This window comes from Apis laboriosa, unplaced genomic scaffold, assembly GCF_014066325.1.
Source record: "Apis laboriosa isolate Shangri-la unplaced genomic scaffold, ASM1406632v1 scaffold38_cov145, whole genome shotgun sequence".
Lineage (NCBI taxonomy): Eukaryota > Metazoa > Arthropoda > Insecta > Hymenoptera > Apidae > Apis > Apis laboriosa.
In genome coordinates, this window is record NW_025223092.1 from 2282304 (window position 1) to 2305120 (window position 22817).

The following is a 22817-nucleotide window of genomic DNA, read 5'->3' on the forward strand; positions in this document are numbered from 1 at the left end:
TAAGCTTGATAATTTTACATCAGCATCGCATATTGATTAGATCGCATTAACCGATAATAATATTCTTGTGACGCAGCGAAATGTCCATAAAACTTGAAGACAAGCGACAATGATTAGCAATCGATTTTCGTTAGAAAGGAGTTGGAGGGTGTATCGTCGTCCTAGATCCTTCAAATGACAGTAGCAGCCGTTACTTCAGTGAAAATGACAACGAAATGACATTATGAAGTACCCCCTGATGCCCAAGGAATATTGAAGAAGAAACGAAGAGAATTATTCTCGACAACGGTATTTTACGAGAAAAGTATAATATATAGAATATTTGATGGTGAAAATATAATCAAAATATAAATTTTTAACATATATGGAGTTTTACAATAATATTTAATAAATATTTATTTTTTGAAAGTAAATTTTATGAAAATTAAAATTTAAATATAAAATAATTGTATGTATCGTTAATACATATTGTTTGAAAATTGCAAGAACATTTTTGTTAAAAAATTATTGTTTTGATAATTATATTAAAAACTACAAGTAACATTTTGTAAACAATATTTAAAGGATTTTAATATACTAATGTAGGATGATTCAAAAATCATAAACGAATAAAATTTAATTAGAGATTTCTGAAATGATTTTAAACAACTTTTTTTTTTACAAAAATTTTCGTTTATTCTTTCAGCTTTATTAATCAATTATAGAAACATCTATATGATAGTAGTGCTGGATTTGATACATTGTTTCGATTGTTTGTTCAAGGCGATTCGAGAGCGGCACATACCCAACACTACCATCAAGCACAATAAGTCTATGCGCTCTGTGATTGGCCAGTGCTTTTTATCAATAGCTGAATAAACAAAGCAAAAATTTTTTATAAAGAAAAAAGTTGTTTGAAATCATCTTCAGAATCATCAGTTAAACTTTATCGATTGTCAATCCTTCTGAAATATTCCATACAAATTTTAATTTTTATATCTTTTGTAAATATAATAAATATAAATTAAATTTTTTTCCTTTCCTTATTTAAATCCTATTTAGTCTGTATATTGTTAAATATCGATATTATAAATTTAGAGATAACATAAATCTAGATGAGTTCATTTCATTAGTAAAATTTTCTATAAATAGACAATACTTTCAAATATATTTGAATAAACAATTAACATATTCAATTATAATTTTAATAATAATTTTATAATAGTAATTTTAATATATATATTAAGTAAATGAATATATATATATAAAATAAATAAGTATATTAAATATTTCTTCAAGAACTACATCATAGACTTGGAAATAATTTTGTGAGTATACAATTTTTCTGATGGCAATTTAATATTTGCTTGAAACTCATTATTCATCTTGACCTCTTTTATGTGCCCTTCTCTTCTATTTCTTTTCCTTTATTTTTTTTTCCTTGTTTTCTTCATATTCTTTTTCTTCTTCTTCTTCTTCTTCATTTTTTTTTTTTTTTTTTTATTATTAATTCCTTTGAATGGAACTCGTTAGTTCGGACTTTCCTCAGTAGTCTTGCTGTTTGTATGAAGAGCAATGGAAGTAGAAGAGTTTTGGAAACTTTGTTTGGAACAAATTTTTAGGATTTATAGAAAAATAAATTGTTCGAGTAATTAGTTTTTCTATAAATATATGGAGTGAGAATTATTTGTTTTGAATTTCTTGCAAAAAGAGTTTTAATTAAAAAATAATTAATGGAAACATTTTAAAGTATAGAATGCAATTTTATTAATTATTAATAAAAGAATAGAATTTTAAATTACTCATGCTTATGAATAATAACATGCTGTTTATTAAATTTAATTTCTCCAATAGTTTTGAAAGCAAAGAAAAATAATAATTCTTTTTATGAGTAATTGATATCATTTTATAATAATTCACTTTGAAAATATATTTTAAACATTGAGTAAATTAATTTCACTCGTGCATTATTTATATTCCATGCAATTTCTTCAAAAAGTTGCACACTTTGATTTGGAAAATATTATAAGAATATGTTATTGAAAATATATTTCATGCAAGCAATGTTATACACAATAGCAATCTGGTTTCGCACTATAATAGAACATAAAGCAATTTTTTTTCTTTTTTTTTTTTTAAATAGAGAAACAAACAACTTTTATGTTGACTTTTGAAGCCATCAAACACGATTCTCATAGCTGCTATGCTTTAACCAAATGAATGGAAGAAAAAACACGCCAATACAAAAGCACATAAAAGAGTTTCCAAAAGGCATATTACTTTCAACTGCAGCGAAAATATTTTATTCTGTCTGTTTGATTAAATTCATATTGATTACATATCTTTCTTAATAAAAAATATATTTGATCAAATCACACTTTGATCATGTATCTCTTTTATTTTAAAAAATGATATCTGAAAAAAAGAAGATTATTAATTAACTATAACTATTTTTTAAGAAATCACGTGCAACGAATCATTTCTCTGTTTTATCTATGCACTTACGAATTTTGAACAAAATTTATTAACTCAAAATCGAAATCAATAATAATTTTATCCAATTTTAATAGATTTCGAATCTAACAAAATTCCAATTTGAATTTTTCTTAAATTATTGAATTTCATGGAATGTTATATTAACGATTCCAAATTTTTGATCGATAGTATACATCCATCATCACAGATAACGATAGTAATTTTATTTACTTTAATAAATATCGCAAAAAAAAAAAATTTTTCGAACGATTTCAATTTGATTTTTTCTCAAATTATTAAATTCTATGTCGATCCTATTTCAAATCCTTTTTCCTTTTGTACGTCTGAAGCTCGTCCAGACGAAATTTACCGTCTGTATTAGCCGAAACATTAGCAAATTCGGCTCGATTATCGAAGGAGATAAGAAGGAGAAACGAGTGGCTGAGGGATTTCGTCTTTCATCCTCAATAACCCGTTCGTTATCGCCTCCACCGTGTCCATCAGACACCGACTGACGGAGATTAATAGAGGTTGCCGAGTGACGAGAGAAATAAGGACGGCGTTGCTCCACGGTACAGCCCTCAGAATCGATCCAGTTTTTCAGCAAATCGTTCTACAGTTGCCGACTTCCATCGTGAAAAAAGGCGCGACTCGTTGGAGCGATTTTTACGCCGACTGAAAAACAAACGAGATTAGGATTAAGTAAGTCGAAAACGTTGGATAAGCTGTTCTTATCTTGGGTAGAAGTGAAAAATGTAGAAAATAATAACTTTTTTTAAATAAATTATAAAATTTTGTTTGAAAAATGAGTTATTCTTAAATAAATGTTTGATTATTGTATTTCGTCTTGGATGAAAAAATACAATATTTAGGAGATTTAAAAAGGATTAATCAAAGGATTAAAAAAATAAAAAACTATTTGAAAATATTATCGATTTTATTTAATTTCTAAATTAAATAAATATTATTTATTACTTTCAATTCAATGTTTAATAATTAAAATATTTATTTTCTATACTTCTTATTTCTTAAACATTAAAAAGTGATTGAGAATTTTATATTATATTATTTTTATATTATTTTGTTATATATCTCAAATGAAATATTCATTTTAAAGTATTTATAGTATAAGTTAATATTAAAATATTATTTCTTTATTATTATTTTAGAAAAAATTCTATTTGAAGCTGAACAGAAATGTTTGCTTGTATTATTTATTTCTCTTTATTTCAAAAATCTATTTTCTTTTTCTCCTCAGCCAGGAGATTAATTTATCTCGTGTAGCATGCAAATTATATAATCATAACTTGCTCGCCAAAGTAACTTTCAGGAGAAACGGAAGAAATGCAACAATTATTTCTCTTTCACATTCCACTATTTCATTAAAAATAGATGGTTTTTAATTTGTTAAAGATGAAACAGCAACAACACGAGAAATGTTTCATGGATCAACTATGCAATTGTTTATTCGGGAAACGTTTCTTTTGATTATAATGGTACTGTAACACGTTGCGTTACATTCTAGGAATGGTAATACATTTACACGGCTGAAATATGGAATGGAAGAATATTACTGCTTGATATTCGAGAAAATTAAAACATGGAATTTAAGGTACGTGTTCCTCTCGCAGCCATAAGAAATGACCAAGAATTATCCTCTATAAAATTTCGATATAATATCGAACTGACTATTTAATTTCTCTCGAGGTAAAAATAAAAGAAATTTTTACACCTTTCAAATAATATCACTTCATTTTTTCAATTCTCAATTAAGTTTAAAATTCACGTGAGAAAACAAAGTGAGAAGACAAAGGAATTATATATATTTATAATTTGTGTTTAAAAATATTTTTTTCAAATTATTATTTAAATCAAAAATTTTTTTTAATGTATCTAATTATTTTATGTTTCTTTGAAAAATAATTATATTATACGAAATTTTCTATTCACTTAATATAACATTCAAACCAGATAGAAAATTTATGGAATGATTTTAGTTTATTAAAATAAACACAAAAGTATCCATTAATGTCATAAGCAATTTAATTTCGTATTAGATTACTCTATACCCTCTCTCTCTCTCTCTCTCTCTCTTTCGCTTCATCTGGTGGAAAATTAAATTGTTTACGACACGAAAAATAAGCTTCGTTAAATCTTCTTTTGCAAATAACAATTTTTGTATTTTTCTCTAAATTATTATATTATATTTCTCTTTATCAAATTTTCTTTTTTTTCCCTTTCACGACCAATTTACACGTCCTCTAATTTTCTACCAACATCATATTTCAATTTCGCGAACACGAGAGACTATTGATTACACATAAAATAACCTCGTTCTATTTTCCGTATCAGAAATGTCCGCTTGTTCGCCTATCAATTCACACATTGATAAATACATAGTGGGGGAGCCTACTTACGAATTAGATTCATTTCTCGCTCACTTTTCGCCTTATAACTCTTAAATTTTTCATCACACCGTTGACAAGTGGTTTTCGCCAAGAGGCGCGTGTTACTTCGAAATTCCGAAAACTATCGATCCCCAATTCTGACATCAATTATTCATTACGCGGGATTATTCCAGCGCAAAATTGGCGTTTTGGGGGGGGAGGGGGAGGGGGAGGAATTAACTATGCGATAACGTATTATCCGTTCTTAACGGATTAACAATAAATTTAATAAACGTCCGGCCATGAGACAAATTGTATTATCCGTGGCATTAATATGCATCGATAACGGGACGCTTTGTTAATACGTGATTTCATAATTTCTGTCCTTAATTGGTTAATATGCGAGATTAATTTGATGAAAAAAAAAAAAAAACAACATTAAATGGAATTTAAGTATTTATCCTGGAAAGAAGAACTATTCTTTGGAAATTATATTTTGTAAAAAAAAATTTGCTGCGCATTATATCTTTGTTTTTATTTTTTTGATTTGTAGATGTAGCATTTCTAATTACTTTAGACATATTTTTTTATGAAAATAAAATAAGAATAAAGAATGAAAATAACGTAAGAATAAATAAGTATAAGGATAAATAAGAATAAATTAATATTTTCTTTCATAAAATTGTTTTTAATTTGTTTACAAGAATTATTATTCTTTTTACTTTATCCATAACTTGTTCGAATAATATCTTTTCTAAATTTACTTAAAGTTATTCTTTTTTATATCAAATTATGCTTGCTTTAAAATTTTATTTATTAACCAATTCTTTAATCTTTTATACACTTTATAAATTGTTCAAATATAAAATTACAACAGAATAATCGTAATAACAAAATTGTAATACATTCAACAACCTCAAACGAAACAACGAGGAAGCCCTGAATTCTCTCTGCGCGATAGTGTGATGAAATAGGGATGAACGAAGAGGCGACTCAATATCGTGGATCAGGTCGAAAACAAATCCATCGTCAATTCTCGATAAAAGCCAGTAGGATCTGAATCTCTTTTTCTATCATTCTCTCTCAAGTTTTTTTTTTTTTCCTCTTTTTATTGCCGATTTTTATCCAATCTGAAAATCCTTGCTCTCTTTATTATCCTGTGTCTCATTTGGCGTCTCATTTTCCTCTTCCTCGATATGCTCTTCTGCTTGAACATCTTCATCATTGATTTTCCATTTCTATGGACACATTCTTTTCACAATAGTGAACAATAGGTCTGATAGGTCAAAAATTAATAATAACTTTATTTATGAATATTAGAAGGTATTATTAAATATTATTTGGATTTTTTTAATTATAAATTAATTGTACATCTTATTTATCGCATAAAATATCAAATTAACGTCTATTAATAATTGTCAAAGGTTTTTAAATGAAACACTAAAGGGAGATACAATGACAAAATAATTAAATCAATATCATTTAAATTGAGAATTCTGTAACAATTTACCAACTTTAGAGAAATTCAAAAAACTTACTATAAAGTTATAAAACCTCGGTTTAAAATTAAAAATAATAATTAAATATATATATTCACATAAAGTAATAACTGCATAAATCTTTGTTCCAATTATTCCAATTTTTTAAACTTAGACCACAAGTTTGTCAAAACATATATATATATATCTCTTATCTTTAACTGTCATCTCTACATCGATTTCCCTACATTACTCGATAGACAATATACAAAAAAGAAAATAAAATCGAAGAGTTCCACTCGAGAATAGCATTGAATCGACTTCTATAACAGGGAGTAACCCTTGAGTGGCCTTGAGCAGGCAATTGATCTCAGACACGGTATACAGTAAATAAGGCAGGCAGGAGATGCACGGAAATCCGGATGCGTCGTTCGATCGTATCCCAGTTCGTTATCGGCACGCTCGTTTAGCATGCATCCAATGGCATATCAGCGAGCGTTCTCATGTTAGTGACAAACAACAAGCTGTACCTCCCTCTGAATATATATTCGAATAAGCTCGCTCGCGAGCTTCATCGACACGGGCCAGACAGGTGGATAAGATAAGATTGAAAAGAATCGAATGTGGATGAGAGTAACTGGCAGGAATTGGAATGCCTGCTCAATATTCCCGCTTGTTCTCTCCCTCTTCGTCCTCGTTGGCTCGACCTGCAAGGGCCCAGACAACAGGGGAGAAGAAGAATGAAAGGGGCCGAAGGAGAAAGAGGAGGCTCGAGCCAGAGAAACCAGGTTGACGGAGGCTGAAGACACTGGTGCACGCCAGAGAAGACGTAGCCCTACATGCATGTGGCTAGAAGACGAACGAGCGGAAAGAAGAGGGTTGCAGTATGATGGAGAGGGACGAGTTTTCTGCCGGAACCCCCAGGGACGATCGAGGACCTTGCCGGGCCCATGACTGCAGCAAAGAGGGCTTAAGCTGGGGAATACGGTCAGGTGATACGCTCCCTTTCGTGCGAAACTTCTGCCTCGTGGATTCTGAAACGTGCAAGAGAATTTTATTCAATTCTGGAACACAAATGTTTTATCGATTGTGATAAATGTGATAATGTGTTGAATTTTACGATTATTTTGTTAGATTGTTATGATTTAACGAGATTTAATTGTATTGTATACAATTTATATTTGATTAATAGTTTAATTTATTATATCACCAATGATTAAGAATCGAATATATTACGTATTATTATACGTCGTAACAATTATGAATGTTTATGTTTAGAATTAAAATACTAGGTTTTAATATAAATTTCATTAATTTAAAAAATTTAATATTTGCGTAATAAGAATCTCTTCTTGTTCGTATTTATTCTAATATAATACGAAAAGAATATTAATTTAATAACATTTTAAGTTATATTCTTGTTAAAACTATTTCTTGTATCGGATCGTGTACTAATAAATCTTTAGACAGAGTTTCTCTCCTATATATATAAATAAAAGAAAAGAATCGTCTTTCGAATTATATTATGCATATTAATGTATGATGGAAAAGGTACAAGCGGCTAACGGGTACACCCGTAACATTACGACGACACTGGTAGTCTCCTCAACCTTTCGCGCCGTGTCCAAACCTCTCTCGCTCTGTTTCACGGCACGGACACAGAATGCAAGAAAGAGAAAGAGTAGTACACAGGCAGGCGATTGCCGAGTGACTGAACGTCGCTGCGGGTGGCGTGGGACGCGCGGGGCTGCGAGTTGCGACGGCGGGAGAAGCTAGTCGAATGGTGGGGGCACGGAGTGGGGAGAGGAAGGCGCTGCGCGGTAGTAGGGGAAGATTGGAACGGAGTGGCGGACCGAACCGTCAGTCAGCCGTGCTTCGTCGTAGGGATGAGATCGCAACGAGGAATGACGTTGCACGTTTCGACATTCGCGCGTCGACGGTGACACGATATAAAAACTACACGCGGCTCGCTTTACGTATACATGTCACGATCGTGTATTCAGTTCTGTGGCGAGTAATCGTGAATCAGTCTCGTTTGGCGGTACCGAGAGGCGTGTTTCCCAGGCTGTGCAACTGTGCGGTGTTCTATCCCCGTTTCTCCATCTTCCGCATTCCTCGCTTCGATTGGAGTATCTCTCTGTGTACGACGAGAGCGTGTATCGACGGCTCCACGACAACGGAGAAGACCAGTGGTACGCGCAGAACAGTTCGATTGAAGGAGAGCCAACGGAACACCAGCTGAAATCGTGAGTGAAATCTATTAATAAACACGACCGCGTGCCCTGCTCTTTATTACGAATAATTCTCGCGAGCTGTCAAATCAAAGCTCTCTATTAATTTCTCCTTTTGGTATCGAGACCAAATGTCCGGGAACCGTTACCTTGAGATGGCCTCGTGTAACGAGTTCCCCGCGTATAGTATATCAATTGTGTGCGCGTATATATATATATATACGCGTATGCTTGTATGCAACTTTGTCGCGTTCATCTTTCGACAACATAGAAACGTATCTTGACAGCTTTGCTATTTCGCAGTGCATCCCGGTGGCGGGACAGGCGTGTTTCTGCCCACGTGCAGTCGTGTCTCATTTCTAACCTATCTACATTCTTGTGCACGATTCCACGAACCGTGCAGTTTAAACTTTATCACATGATGATTTCCTCGCGAGTCTAGATGTAACGTCGTTCGTTCGTCGTATTGTGTTGTCTATTACGTGGTTCGTATCGACACGAGGACGGGTTTGTTTACGTCTTTTTATTCGTCCGTACGAAAGATCAGCGTGTTTTTTTTGAATATATTTCAAACTATTAGAATAGATAGTATTTACATTTCAATTTTATTGTTATTATTATCAGAACAACTGTTCGACGGCCATATTTGATTTTTAAACGTCTCTCAAATGTTATATATAGTCGACATGATCTCGATCACGCGGTTCGATATCGCGATTCTGATTATCGAAACTTGAAAGTGACGCTGCGCGGTAAAACACTGCGCACGTTTATTGTCAATCGAGGACTGGTCGTCGGTTGTGTCGCGATTCTTACACGATAAAGTGACAGTTTAAATTTTTATTTGTCTTCCTGTCGCACGAAATTATACGTGGAATATACAACCGTGTTATCTTAACGAGTGAGTTGAACCAGCCGGTTTTCTGCGCGTCTCGTGTTCTCATTGCATGAACTTTATGCCAGTCCATGACCCCGAGTGTTTCCTGTTACGAGAAAGGCCCTTGCATGGGTCGGTTCGTTGGCATTCCTTTTGTTTGCGGTAATGATCATTGCGTAAGTAGATGTCATTTTTAAAGAGTAGATACAGATTATAGATATTTAATTTTCTCGAGATTGATTTTGTACATACTTTCGATAATATAATTGTTTTGAAGTATTGAGATAAATTTCGTTATTACGTATAATTTATATTTGAAAGTTTGCAACAATACATAACCTAACAATTTTTAATAGTTAATTTTTTAACTTTTTTTTTCATTAACATTATATTAATGAACATGATATTATATTAGTGATATTTTGTCAAATTATATATTATTACATTATTGTTTTCATTAAATATATTAAATACGTAATCATGATTTGTTATAGTTAATTTAAAGAACAATTAAAACATATGGCGCGCAATTTTGAAAATTTATAATTGATATATTGTTAATTTGTATATTTTAAGCGAAAAATTATTTATGTGTTTTTTCATTTATTGTTTTATAATTGAAATATGAAATATGATAGAAAATATTTTTATTATTATATATGTTTTTTACATGTTTTTTTAATTATCATTATGAATTTCTGAAAACTAAAATATTATAAAAGTTTATTTTAGGATGTACACATTTATTTTTAGAATCTAAATTATAAATATTTTTTGGTAAATGAATTTTCAATAGCTCATGCATTATTCATTTGTTAGGAGATACGTGATTAAGTGTTGTTTTTTTTAGATATATCTGCATGTAATTACCAAAAAAAAAAAAANAAAAAAAAAAAAAGGAAATATCTGAAAATAAATATGCTCTAAAAATTCAAGCAAAATAGGTCACTTTTTATCAATCAAAGCTATGATAGTAAAAACTTTTCACTGTGATTTTTAAAATTCATTACAATCAATTTCAAATAGAAAATATTTTTAGTGTAAGCCTCAGAAATCTATTAGAATATTTTTATTATAATTAAAAGAAACAATTATTCAAAATAGATCAAAAAAAAAGGTAGAAATTCTTTTACTAAATTAATTCAATAATGCTAACATGAATTATTCGATGAAATTATTATTAATAAAATCTTCTTTATCATTTATCATATATATATATATTCAATCAATCATTGCAAGTTCAATGAATTCTATATTACTACTAGTCATCATATACAGTTATTCACATTAATATTCAGACACTTCACTCAATTTATTATTTTGTGTGCGAAAGAATTATTTAAATATCGGATCCTTGTGTTATTAAAATTTTAATATTGCAATTCGTTCAAATTCATTTTGCATACATAAATATATTCGATACAACAAAAGTAGAAAAAAATAGAAAAGTTTTAATCCATAACATTTCTCTTCGCAATAAAATTGCATTTAACTATTTTTCCAATATATCCTGTTCTTAAAATAAGTTTCACTGTAATAAAGAAATATTTTATCCATTTACACGAATTAAACGTTTACATACATCAATCATACAACTAATAAATTCCATTAGAATTCATTTGACCGTAATTCATTCTTCCATTCACGAGATTCACATTCACTGCAACCTCACTAGAGACATCAAAATTTTCCAATCGAGGCCCAATCGATCATTCCCTTCATCCGATCACCGAACATTCATCGTCACAGAACATTTTCGCAGCTGCATCCAGGCTCTTTCTTCTCGGAGCATCCGGTGATACGCGTCGACCGTGCGTAAAAATCGGTTCCTCTCAGAAAGAGAACTCGGTCACGTAGCGGCCAGGTAGGCAGAGCTCTCGTTGGGGGCAAAGGTCGCCGGTTATTACCTGGCAAAGAGGTTTCAGCCTGGTTCGTTTTCATTTTGCCGGCGTGTGCACGCGTCCAGCCTCTCCTCTCTTTTCCATTTGCTCGTTGCCAGGCCGACGATGGACCATTCGAAAGGTTCTTGCGTGCTTTGTTTGAGAATTGAAAAAAAAAAAAAAAAAAAAANAAAAAAAAAAGAAGAAGTAGAAGAAGGGAAAAATGGTCGGTAGAAGTGACGTGGCGGAACGAAAGACGAAGCGATAATAATAACGGTGGGTCAAAGATGGAACGAAAGAGGCAGAGTCGGCTTAAATTTGATTCACTTCTTCAACAACGTTGCCCTGTCGTGCGTCGCCCTCCCCTCTTGTTCCCTCTTTATCACCGGAGCACCGAGCTCCTCCGGAAGTGGAGGAGGAAGACCGCAGAATGCAATTTCCTCGGGCACCAAAGTACATAGATGTGTTCCATTGCTCGATGCTCCGACGATGTCCAACGCGTCTCTTTTTTCTGTCGCTCGCCCTTCGTGACCGTGACATAATATTGGGATACCTGGGGGATATCAAGGAGGGAGGATATCGTGGAGCGGTAATTTTCATAATTCTTGCGTCAGATTAGCGAATGGATATAGACATTAGAGAGTTAGAGTAAGGGAAGACGGGAATAATAAGTGTGCTTGGAAGCGGGTATAATTGAATTACGTTTTGGTCGGATTAGTCAAGTCGGTTGAATTTAAGTGAGTTGATTTTAAACTTGTACCCGTATATACAAGTTCAACCGGATCTTAAGTAGATATTAGATTAATCGTGTCATTTGAATTTAAGTGATTCGAGTGGAAGCTTTGCATTTAGAGTTTCAGGGGAAATTTAATCTAATTTGTTTGCGGATACATCAATGGTTGGATTTGATTGAGATTTTTTTTTAAAAAAATTTTTATCCTAACTTAGTTGATTAATTCTATAATTAATTATGGAATTAGATATAATCAAATTGTAAAATAATTATGTTAGTTAATTAATTTTCGCTAATAAAGAAAATTTTAATATGTCTGTAATAATAGTATAATGTTCATGAAATTCGATTTAATTTTTGATTTGTGTTTGCGTTAAATGTAGAATATTAATGCGGGAATAATTATGTTAAAATTGCTGTCCTTTCTGTTGAAATTGCAAGGAAAAAGAGAATATTGATTCGGTTATGGTTGTGTAGTTTGAGAATAATATATATCTATGTTGAAATGTGACGTCGTATTTGAGATGTATCTCTGCCAAAATCGATGTTGCGAGATTTAATAATTCGTATTTTCAATCGTCAGCATCGACCTTAACCTCGATTCCATGTAAAGTAGTCTTCATATGCACACATTTGAGGTGATTCATACTTTAACGATTCATATTCGTATCTTAATGATTTTATGAATGTCTTATCGATGTATATATACGATGTAAATACTCAGATGAGCATAAATATTAAATCATCCATTGAGCAATTTTTATTTTAAAAACGTAATTTCAATAGAAAAATAACATTTACTTTTACAAACTTTTTTTAATCGTTTATTCATCGTTATTTATTTACGAAAAATTTACTTATTCAATTTACGATTGAAACAAGTTTTTCTTTTCAACAAATTTATATTTGATTTTTAATTAAAAAACCTATCTAATGTTATGTATAATCGTGAAGCTTATAATAAATAACTCTTGATAATTGCATATTACTTGTGGAATAACAAGAATATTCTAAAATAATTCAACTTGAAAGACTTTCGAATTTATTTGGAAATACAAGGATTTTCGAAACAGGATAAATTAGAGTAAAATATATTTGTTTGTAGATAGAGATTTTTCGATTGGATAAACATTTTTCAACAACATCAAAGGAACTGATTCTGTTTTTCTTTTTTTTTATTTATTTATTTATTCAAGAAACAAAAAAGTGGCTGTTATTATTTTGACAAAATATAAAGTTTTTCGTATTTATGGGAAGGATGAAATACCAGGAGTCAGGTAGAAAGGAAATGTAACTTGTTTCGGACATAAAATAGAGCTTTCACGAAGTTATGTATCTGTAGCGCCACCAATATCCTCTCCCCGGAAGTTGAATCGTCTGGAACGTCGCTCGAACGTGACGATAATGCGAATCTTCAGTTTTTCTTCATTGTGTGCTGCAACTTCGAGTAAAATGCAGGACAAGTATGCAAAAAAAGAGTTTTTCCTCCGAGATAACAGCAGCATTGTGCGCTACATTTACATATATTTAAAACTTCAAGATGTTCGTTTAACTCGACAACGGAACAATTCAATCCAGATTTGTTTTAATCTTAAACTTCATAGAATTTTAAAGTTGGTCCATAACAAAATGATTCGATAAGAGTGATAAATGTAACAATTGGAAACTTGTGAATTTAATCTAAAACGTTTTTTGTAGCAACTTAACCAACGAAAATAATATAAAAATGATATATGGAAATGAAAATAAAAGAATACAAATGCTTTTTTGGGAGGGGATAGAAATTTCAAATTTTAATCTGTTTTTCGCCATTTATCAAGTCAAGTCTCGAGCTACGGTGGATTTCGGGGATGGAAATATTTGTTACAATCTGTGCCCCGTATTTCCACGTTGAAAATAGGGGCTTTAAAATTTACTGGCTCGTGGAAACGAATATCACAAACGCAATTTCACTTGATCGCGGTGTAAACGTTCTATCGAATTGTAACCAAGCGAACCGCAGCTTGGAAAATCGTGCCCTTTTTCACGAAATCCAGCCACCTTTAAAATGCATCGATAATACGCCACGATAGTCGTTTCCATTTCGTTCTTTGAAACCGTAGAATCGGTGGAAATGGTGCGCCTTGAATATCGAATCCCCACAGGACATTCGTGGACATTCGCGAGAAGTATTAAATACGAGTGAAATTATTTATTATTTCGATACGATTGGGGAACGTTAATCCAAATATATTTGTTCATTTTTTATAATCATCAATTTATATTACGTTTGATTGAACATTTTGTAAGATATTTTTATATTTTGGTAATATGGATTGGGTTTGATTCAGTGTTTCTTAATCAATTGACATGTTATGAGGGTATCTGTTTCGTAGAGATAATATTTGTAAATAATATTGAGAAATATGGTTCACGGACAAATTGATCAATGTGATGATAAAAAATTATAATATATGTGTTAATAATATAAATATTTTTACATCTTGTCATTTTGAAATGCTTAAATGTCGAATTGTGTTATAATTCAAAGTAGATAAAAATTTTCGTTTTTAACTCTTTATGAAGTAATTTTTACGTCGAAACGTGTATTTATATAGAATTAAATATTTATTTAATTAACAGTTTTGGATAACAATTTTAATTCGAGAGAAGAAAACAAATTAACTTCTATAATAATATTTTTATTGAAAAGATGAGAATAGAAAGAAACATTATAAATTAATTTCAAAATTATTCCTTTGATGAAACTAATTATAAATTTTAAATTTACATTCTGAAAATATTCCCTTTCATTATATTCAATTTAATTACGATGCCATTACCGATGTTTTGAGGCATGAATTAAATAGTACAATTTATCAAAACCTGGTGAAAATATATTTTATCAAAAGATACATTTTTAAAGAATCTTTTCTATTCGATATTACATCCATCGTATATTTTTATATTTTTATAATTTCGTCATAAAATATTCTCGTCAAATATCATATAATCGCGAGCATTCTTCTTTTATATTTTATTATATATTTTATATAAAATAAAATTTGATATCCAAGTATTGCATTGATTTTAGAAAAAAAAAAAAAAAATATAGATGTATCTCGGCTTTATGCCGTGGAACGTATACCAGGATCAATTGCAATTTCGGCTGGAGAAACATTCAATAGAAATCCGAAATCCAGTTAGTATTCGACAGCAAGAGGTTGTATTTGATTAATAGGCAATTCAGGTATGCAGAGGTCGTTCAACAATGTGAAGTACGGTTTCTGTTTAAAGGGATCGTTGAGTTTCAGTGAATTTTTTTTTTATTTTGCTTGATAAAATTTTAGATTTTTCCCTCTCTTTCTCTTTCTCTTCTGCTTTAAGTTTTGAAAATATTTGTAATATTTTAATTTTTATTGAATATTTACGATATTCATTTCAACTTCTGTTTTATTTAATAATATTTTTATCAATAAAATTGGAATATAAATCGAAAGAAACAAATAACAATGGTATAATTGGATTTGAAAATTTTTAATTTAATGTTTTAAGTAAAAAGATACCTAGGTTATTGACATAATTGATATTATAAGAAAAACTGGAATTCTATGTGTTTATTCTTCAATTATTCGTAAAAATAAAATTATTAAAAAAATAAAACACATTTTCAGAAAATAAAAGCTAATAAAAATTATTAATAATACGAATTCTAATTCAATGAATCTTTAAATTGAAATAATACAAAAACTATTCGAGATATTTCAGATTTTATTATTTCAATATAAAATCGTATACGATATTAATTGGACACAATTTCATTCGATCGATTTCTTCAGTTTTTTTCATTATTTCGCTCAATGAATAATATTCAATATCCTAAAATTTCATAAAATGGGCTTTTATATCAAAATAAAAAAACCTAAAATATCTCAACCGGTTTGCTTTTTATCTCAATTTAAAGATGTAGCATTTGGATTTTCATGATAATAAATACAATAAGCATCACTTTTTTATATCACGAGAAATTGAAATTAAACGTATTTAATATTATTTATCGAATATTGATTTCAAACGTAAGGGAAAATAATGCTAAACGTGGAAAATTTTTAAACGCAGAGATTGTCATTTTACCAGGTAATTTGTTATACAGTCGAGTGATTTATTTAAAAAAACTTGTATCGTGTTGGATGTTGTGCGCAAGGAAACGTGTGACGTCGACGAAAATTTATGTCGCATCGCATAAAAGCTTACCCCAAAAAAGAGAAATTGGGATCAGTGTTACATCAGAAGTACAATTCCCTCAGGGAGCAAGGTTCTCGTTCCAAGAAATCGTGGTTGTCCGGGACGAGTGATGCTCGTTCCTATACTTTCCATGAAATTTGATTGTTCGTGTTCCTTTTTTTTTCTTTCACACTATGTTAATACACACACACACACTGTAAACTTCTCGTGTATTTCCCTTCTTCTTTAGTCAAATATCCTCGAATGCAATCCTCGAAGGAAATATATAAATTTGGAAAAAAGTTTTCTCGTGGAAGATGTTGGGAGAAAGAAAAAAATTAACGTCAAATATTTTTCTTTATTCTTAAAATTTTTTTCTCTTACAATTTTCATAACATTTTTTATTAATATATAAATAAATATATAATTCGTAAACGCACGATTATAATTAAATTAAGATGAAAATAAATTAGAATGAAAATAAATTTATCTTGGTAAAAATTTAATTAAACCAGCTTTTTGAATTATTTTTTTCCAAGTATAAAAATTCTAATATCAACGTTGTTACTCTTTTTAATACGTTTCTCTTGGATCACTAATGATTCAAGAACGCTCGAATAAAAAGCACAACTTATTTCGCAGAATGTATAAAAGAACAAGGAAAAATTCACAGTGTATAGTGTTCCCCCTTTCGAAAGTATCAAACAGATCGGTAGCTCGTCAACCTCATTAAAAAAGGGGGAGGGAGGAGGAGGGAAATTGGGAGAAAGAAAAAGAAAAAAAAAAAAAGAAAAAGAAAACAGAAAATTTGCATCTCCTTAGTAAATCTCTCGTACGAAGGAAATCAGGTCGAGTTACACACTGAATGCAATTTTCTCGGTATACCGTGTAACCATTCCGACGTCTATCGATCCTGTTTCTTTTCATTTGAAAATCTGACTCGTTCGAGCACTCTTCACTCGCGAAGATGATGCGAGTTGCGTGCACAGTTAAAAACTTCCCAGTTAAAAACTTGGGAAAGGAAGGCCAACTTGATTTTATTATCAAAAAATGCAACTTCGTTGGAAATTCGAATCAATCTAATAAGCTAATAAGCTTGTCCCTGGATAGTTTGGATAGAAAACTGTGGAAATGGTCGTGTTAATATCGTGTTACATAAAGCTAAAACCATCAAAATCTAATCAGAGAGATGGACGATGCTGGTTGGACATTAGTTAGGTCTTCATTGATATGCAAACAATGGCTGGTTACGTTGATGTTTTGGTTTATTCTCGTTTACCTCACTGGACCGTAATTAAATCTTGATTGTTGCGGCCGTTGTTTTATGGGAATTTGTAATTTTCCGAAAGAAACACGAGGCGAGGCAAACGAGTCGAGTTTATTCCGCAATTCGAGTAATTATACTTTTAACGAACGATTTTCCTTGGTCCATATTGTTTTCAATTATCTTTGAATCTCAACATATCTTTCTAAAAAGGATTCTTAAGATTCTTAATTAATCCTTTGAGAAACATATTTTTTTCTTAATAAATTATTTTTTTGTTATGTATATATATTTTTTATTATATTATATTATTTTCCATAACATTAACCATCTCTTTATTCGGTCGTAAATCACTACACCAAGCCGTGACAGTCAAGGATTGATGTATCTTTCATGTCACGCGTACGTTTCGAAAAATATAGGAAAGGATATAAAAAAAAGAATTAGAGAAGAAATTTTTCAATTATTTATTTTAAATATATCAACCTCTCATTTGTGAAAAAAATTTTTTTTCTTAACTGTTTAACTATTCTAGTCTCTCAAAAAGATTAAAAAAGATTTTAGAGCATCTATTTGCGAATGTTCCTAAAATACAATTAGATTGCCTAAGCTTAATTAAGAATGGTTAAAAATAAGCGTATTCCGTTGCCCGATACTGAAAGAAAATTCCCCATATTCATCAAAATCTATCCAATTATGATTCGAAATTAATAGGAATACGATTTTCAGATCTCGATCCTGGACGGAGGATGAGCTAAAACGGAGCGAAATAGAGAAGAGCGGAACGAAGCGAGGGAACGAGTCATCGACGAATTTTCCTAGGTATGCAGCCAGCAGGGAGGATGCAACGGTCGATGACGTGAATCGACCGACTTTTCGGTCGATAACTGCCTGCCACGATTGGCAGCCTCTGAATGGCTGGCCAACCGTTCCGTCACTTCTGTCGGTGGACTGTTGTGTGCCCCGGTACCGGATAACCGGCCTATAAGTGCGTTTCCTCCTGCCGCGGCCCACTCGAACGATAATCCTTTATCCGTGATATTCCATTTCTGCCTCGTATTACCAAATGCTGTTCGTATACGGTTGAAGTGATCCCCTTGACCGTCTCCGAGTTTCTTCGTCACACTCCCCGCTTCGCGATCGTTGGAACGAAGAGTCCCCCCACCACGTCACGAGTCTTGCCCGATAGAGGAGTGGGAGAAGAGGGGGAAGAAAGGCGGGAAGAACAGGGAAGAAGCGGCCTATTCTGTTTGGAATAACAGTTTGTCGAAGGTCGTTGCCGATCTTCCATCACGTAATCAAAAAGTTGGCGAGCGAAATAGAGGAGAGAGAGAGAGAGAGAGAGAGAGAGAGAGAGAGAGAAAGAGAGAGAGGAACTAGTTAGAGGAACGAAGAGAGAAGGAGTTTGTCGGAAGGTGGGTTCTTCCTTCTTTTTTTTTCTCCTCCTCTCTCTTTTCCTTTCCTTTCTCTCGGCGTGGAAGACAAGTGGCCACTTTCTATCCAGGGGTCGGCGGATGAAGGCAAAGTGGACGGTGAACAACGCGGAACACCGGTTCCTTTACTACGCGCCTCGCCCTTGATTCAGAAGGACGGCCACGTGCAGGACGGTGCGAGACCACGATAATCGGTATCACGGAGAATCACGTTCATTTCCCCACCAACTACGGCCACATGACTTGACGATCGCCCCACCTACCGCTGTTCGTCGTTGAGCGAAAGCGGCGACAGTGGCAGCAACGTGACCGACGTGGGGAGGGCGAGCGCATCACGACGACCACGACGACGATCGACGACACCAACAACGACGGCGACGACGACGACGACGACGAGGAAGAAGGAAGAAGAACGGCGGAGGAGTAAGTCATCGGTTACTCGCAAGCGAGGAGGCTACTTAACGAGTGACATAGGCCGTTGGTGGTTCAGTTAGCCGCGGACGGTCAACCCAGGTGCGAGAGTCGTTCGTGCTCTTGCATTTTATCCTTTTTTTTTTTTTGTTATCTCCCCCCTCCCTCTTCCGTTCTTTCTTTTCTTCCCCCGCCTCCTTATCCGTCTTATTATCGTCCATCTTTTTCCAACGACGAGTTTTTCGGTTGGGAAAAAGGTTCGTTTCCATCGTGCTCGAATAGATAGATAGATGGATGGATGGATAAATAGATAGATAGATAGATAGATAGATAGATAGATAGAGATAAGTGGGCCGTGTTGACGTGGTGGCTGTGCTGGTGCCGTTGTTTGTTGTCGTTGTTCTTGTATGCTCGTTGCCTCCTCGGTTCGCCGGTAGAGAAGTAGCGGTTTTCAGTGTGGATAGTGCGGATAATAGTGACGAGTGTGAAACTGGAGCCGCAAGTGGTAGCAGCAGTTGCAGTCGAGAGGCAGAGCTATCATGTGCCCGCGGAGGATCTTCGGACTGGCCATCGTCGCGCTGGTGACTTTTGGTGGACGAGTGGCAGCCTATACGAATCAGTGGGCAGTGCACATCGAGGGGGGACCGGATGTGGCCCAGCAGGTCGCGCGGGAGCATGGATTTCAATATCTCGATAAGGTAGGAATTACATTATGATTCATTTTCTCTCCTTTTTCATTGATTTTGATTTTTCTTCTGCTCGAAACGATATGATGAGAGATATAATATTAAAATTATAATTATGCAATATAATATTAAAAATAACGATTTACGTTGTCTGGTATTATTTGTAGTTATTATTATTGGGAATTGGAATTGGCCAGAAAAAATAGATTGCGGTAAATAGTTTTAATTTTTTTTTTATTTTAAATAGGAGAATTTATTATCTATATTATATCTCTTATCTAACGCGTATGTATGCCGTGTCGTATTTATTTGAAAATAAGGAGAGAGTTAAGACAGCTTTGTTTTCGTTTCGAAATTAATATAATTTATTTGAAAATGAGATTTAATTAAAAATGACCGATAATAACGTTCAATATATCTGTGCAACGATATTTCTTTTTAAATTCACGTGCGATAAATAATACCAATATTGATAAATATCGACAAATATTATTGTTTATTCGTGTCTTTAGATAAAGAAATATAATATATTGAAATTAAAAATAAAATTATTAAATAAAAAAATCGATCCATTATATATATTCTTAAATCTATATATCTAATTCCATAAATAATAATTATTGAAAAAATTATTCTTACTAAAAATACAAATATTAAATTTTATTGAATTAATTGAATAAATCAATCATTCAAAAATAATTAATTTATTTATAAATAATATAAAATATAATCTTATTATTATTATAAACAATCTAAATTTAAATAATAAAATTGCACAAATTAATATTTTTATAATAATTTAAAATAATATTCTTGATAATTACGAATAAAATAAGTATCAATTAAACAAAAAAGCAAAAAATCGATTGGAAAATTCGCAATTCGACGAAATTTGCAGTTCATTTCGCGTAAAATAATATTAAAATCGGATTAAACAAACGACGATCGTCCGTTATTTTTATCTCTCGCTCGTATATCCGCAATTTCATACGAACGATTCACAATTCGTGACAGCATTATACATTTCCACGCATCTTCGAATGATTCGCATTCGCGGAATAACTCTACCTCTCTCTTATAGCTTTGTAAATCATACCGTGGGATGCGATACGTCCCCGTTCACTGTGCGTGAAAAATTTTTTCAATTCGATCAGGAAAAATAAAAAAAAAATGTGCAACACAGCAACAAGTAATAGCACAGTGCACACGTGTGTAAAATAACACGACGATTGCGTGAAAAAAATACGCGTGAATTTTATTCTCAAAATGTGTTAGATTTCACACACGCTAAATCAAACATCATGAAATATTTTTCACGAGGAATAATAATATCGCAATAATCCCGGTATTAAAAACGCTTTTTAATTCCCGCAAATCATTCGTGGCAATAGTTTCACGTATCTCTGCAAAGGTCAGGGTTTAACGCTTGCTTCCCGCTGACCCGAAGCACGGACGAGTCGGCCACTTGAAAAGATCACTTTTCATTTTCTCTTTGGCATTCGTGGAATGCAGCTCGTATCTATTCGGGTTATTAAGGTTTAGGCCTTTGTTGATTATTGCGGCCGATATTATAATTAATCGTATAGATCTAAAATAATGGTGGTCGTGTCGCTTCGAACGTGGAATTTAATTGCTGATTCGTGCCCGTTGATATCTCTCGCTCGTTATCGAAAGGAAATCGAAGTAGCTCTTGGGTTTTCTATCGTGGACAATTAGACCGGCTCGAAAGTTACGGTGATCGTTGTTCGAGGACTATAAAACGAGGTGGAGGTATCTAATAAGTAGAGCTCTTTAGAATGTGTATCAAAAGATCTGGCTTTGTACAAGCACTTGGGGAAAAAATCGGAGAGAGGCTATTTTATCTTCTCTTTATTTAACAAATTAATTTAAATTAACAAAGTTTCCTTTCCCGGAAATCGTGAATAAATTATTGGCAAATTGAAGGATATACGTATATAATAAAAAATAAAAGTTTAGCTGATTGTTTTTCTTCTTCTTTTTATCTATTCTATAATCAAATGATTATAAAATATTGATACTGGATTCTTTTTATTTATTAATATTGGGTAGACGATTGTGCAGATGAATAATTAGAAAATTGTGAAAAAAACAAGGAAATATTTTAAAATTGCGAACTCTTGCAAAATAACACTTATGTAACTTATGAATTGTTACGTCTTCAGTTTCCTCTTTATTTTTTATTCATCCTCAGGGAGATTATAAGTGTAAAATTGACATGAGAATTATCTCGATAACGATTCTTTTATATTTACATTTATCTTAGAGTAATTTCAATAAAATCCAATAATTCAAATTAGACATTTAAAAATATGCATCGATAAATTTTTTTTTTTCATTCAATTTTCGCTCAACGTATTTGATACCAAAAATTGAGAAAGATCTTCAGTTATTCAGGATCTTTTGATAAGTACGAGAGATATTTGTAAAAAATTAAAAACGAAATCAAAAATAATTGCATATACCAACAGCATTACTCATATTTACTCGTATGCAAATGCAATATTCGAAATCTTATTTGCACTTTTCTTGAAGGAAGCATAAATTCATTAAATATCGAATGGAGGAGAACAATGTGCCATTAATTATTGCAAAAATACATAAATAATTATCAACTTTCGCTTTTGTCAATTTTCCAAATTTAAACGAATTAAACTTAACATCAGATGTCCAGAAAAATGTCTCTATTAAACGATTAAAAAAAACTTCCGAATCTCCAATATAATTAAAATTATTTTCACGAAATTTCAGGTTAAATAACG

The 22817-nt window shown here is 32.0% G+C and overlaps 1 protein-coding gene across 2 annotated transcripts in view; it reads left to right on the forward strand.

Moving 5' to 3' along the window:
* Positions 1–8237: 8237 nt before the first annotated feature.
* Positions 8238–22817, forward strand: part of LOC122715543 (furin-like protease 1) — a 297202-nt gene continuing 282622 nt past the window's right edge. For both annotated transcript variants that reach the window (XM_043937814.1, XM_043937813.1), the window contains exons 1-2: positions 8238–8565; positions 18237–20049. In XM_043937814.1, the coding sequence (XP_043793749.1) occupies positions 19891–20049 (159 nt within the window). In that variant the 5' untranslated portion in view covers positions 8238–8565; positions 18237–19890. The remainder of the gene's footprint in view (positions 8566–18236; positions 20050–22817) is intronic.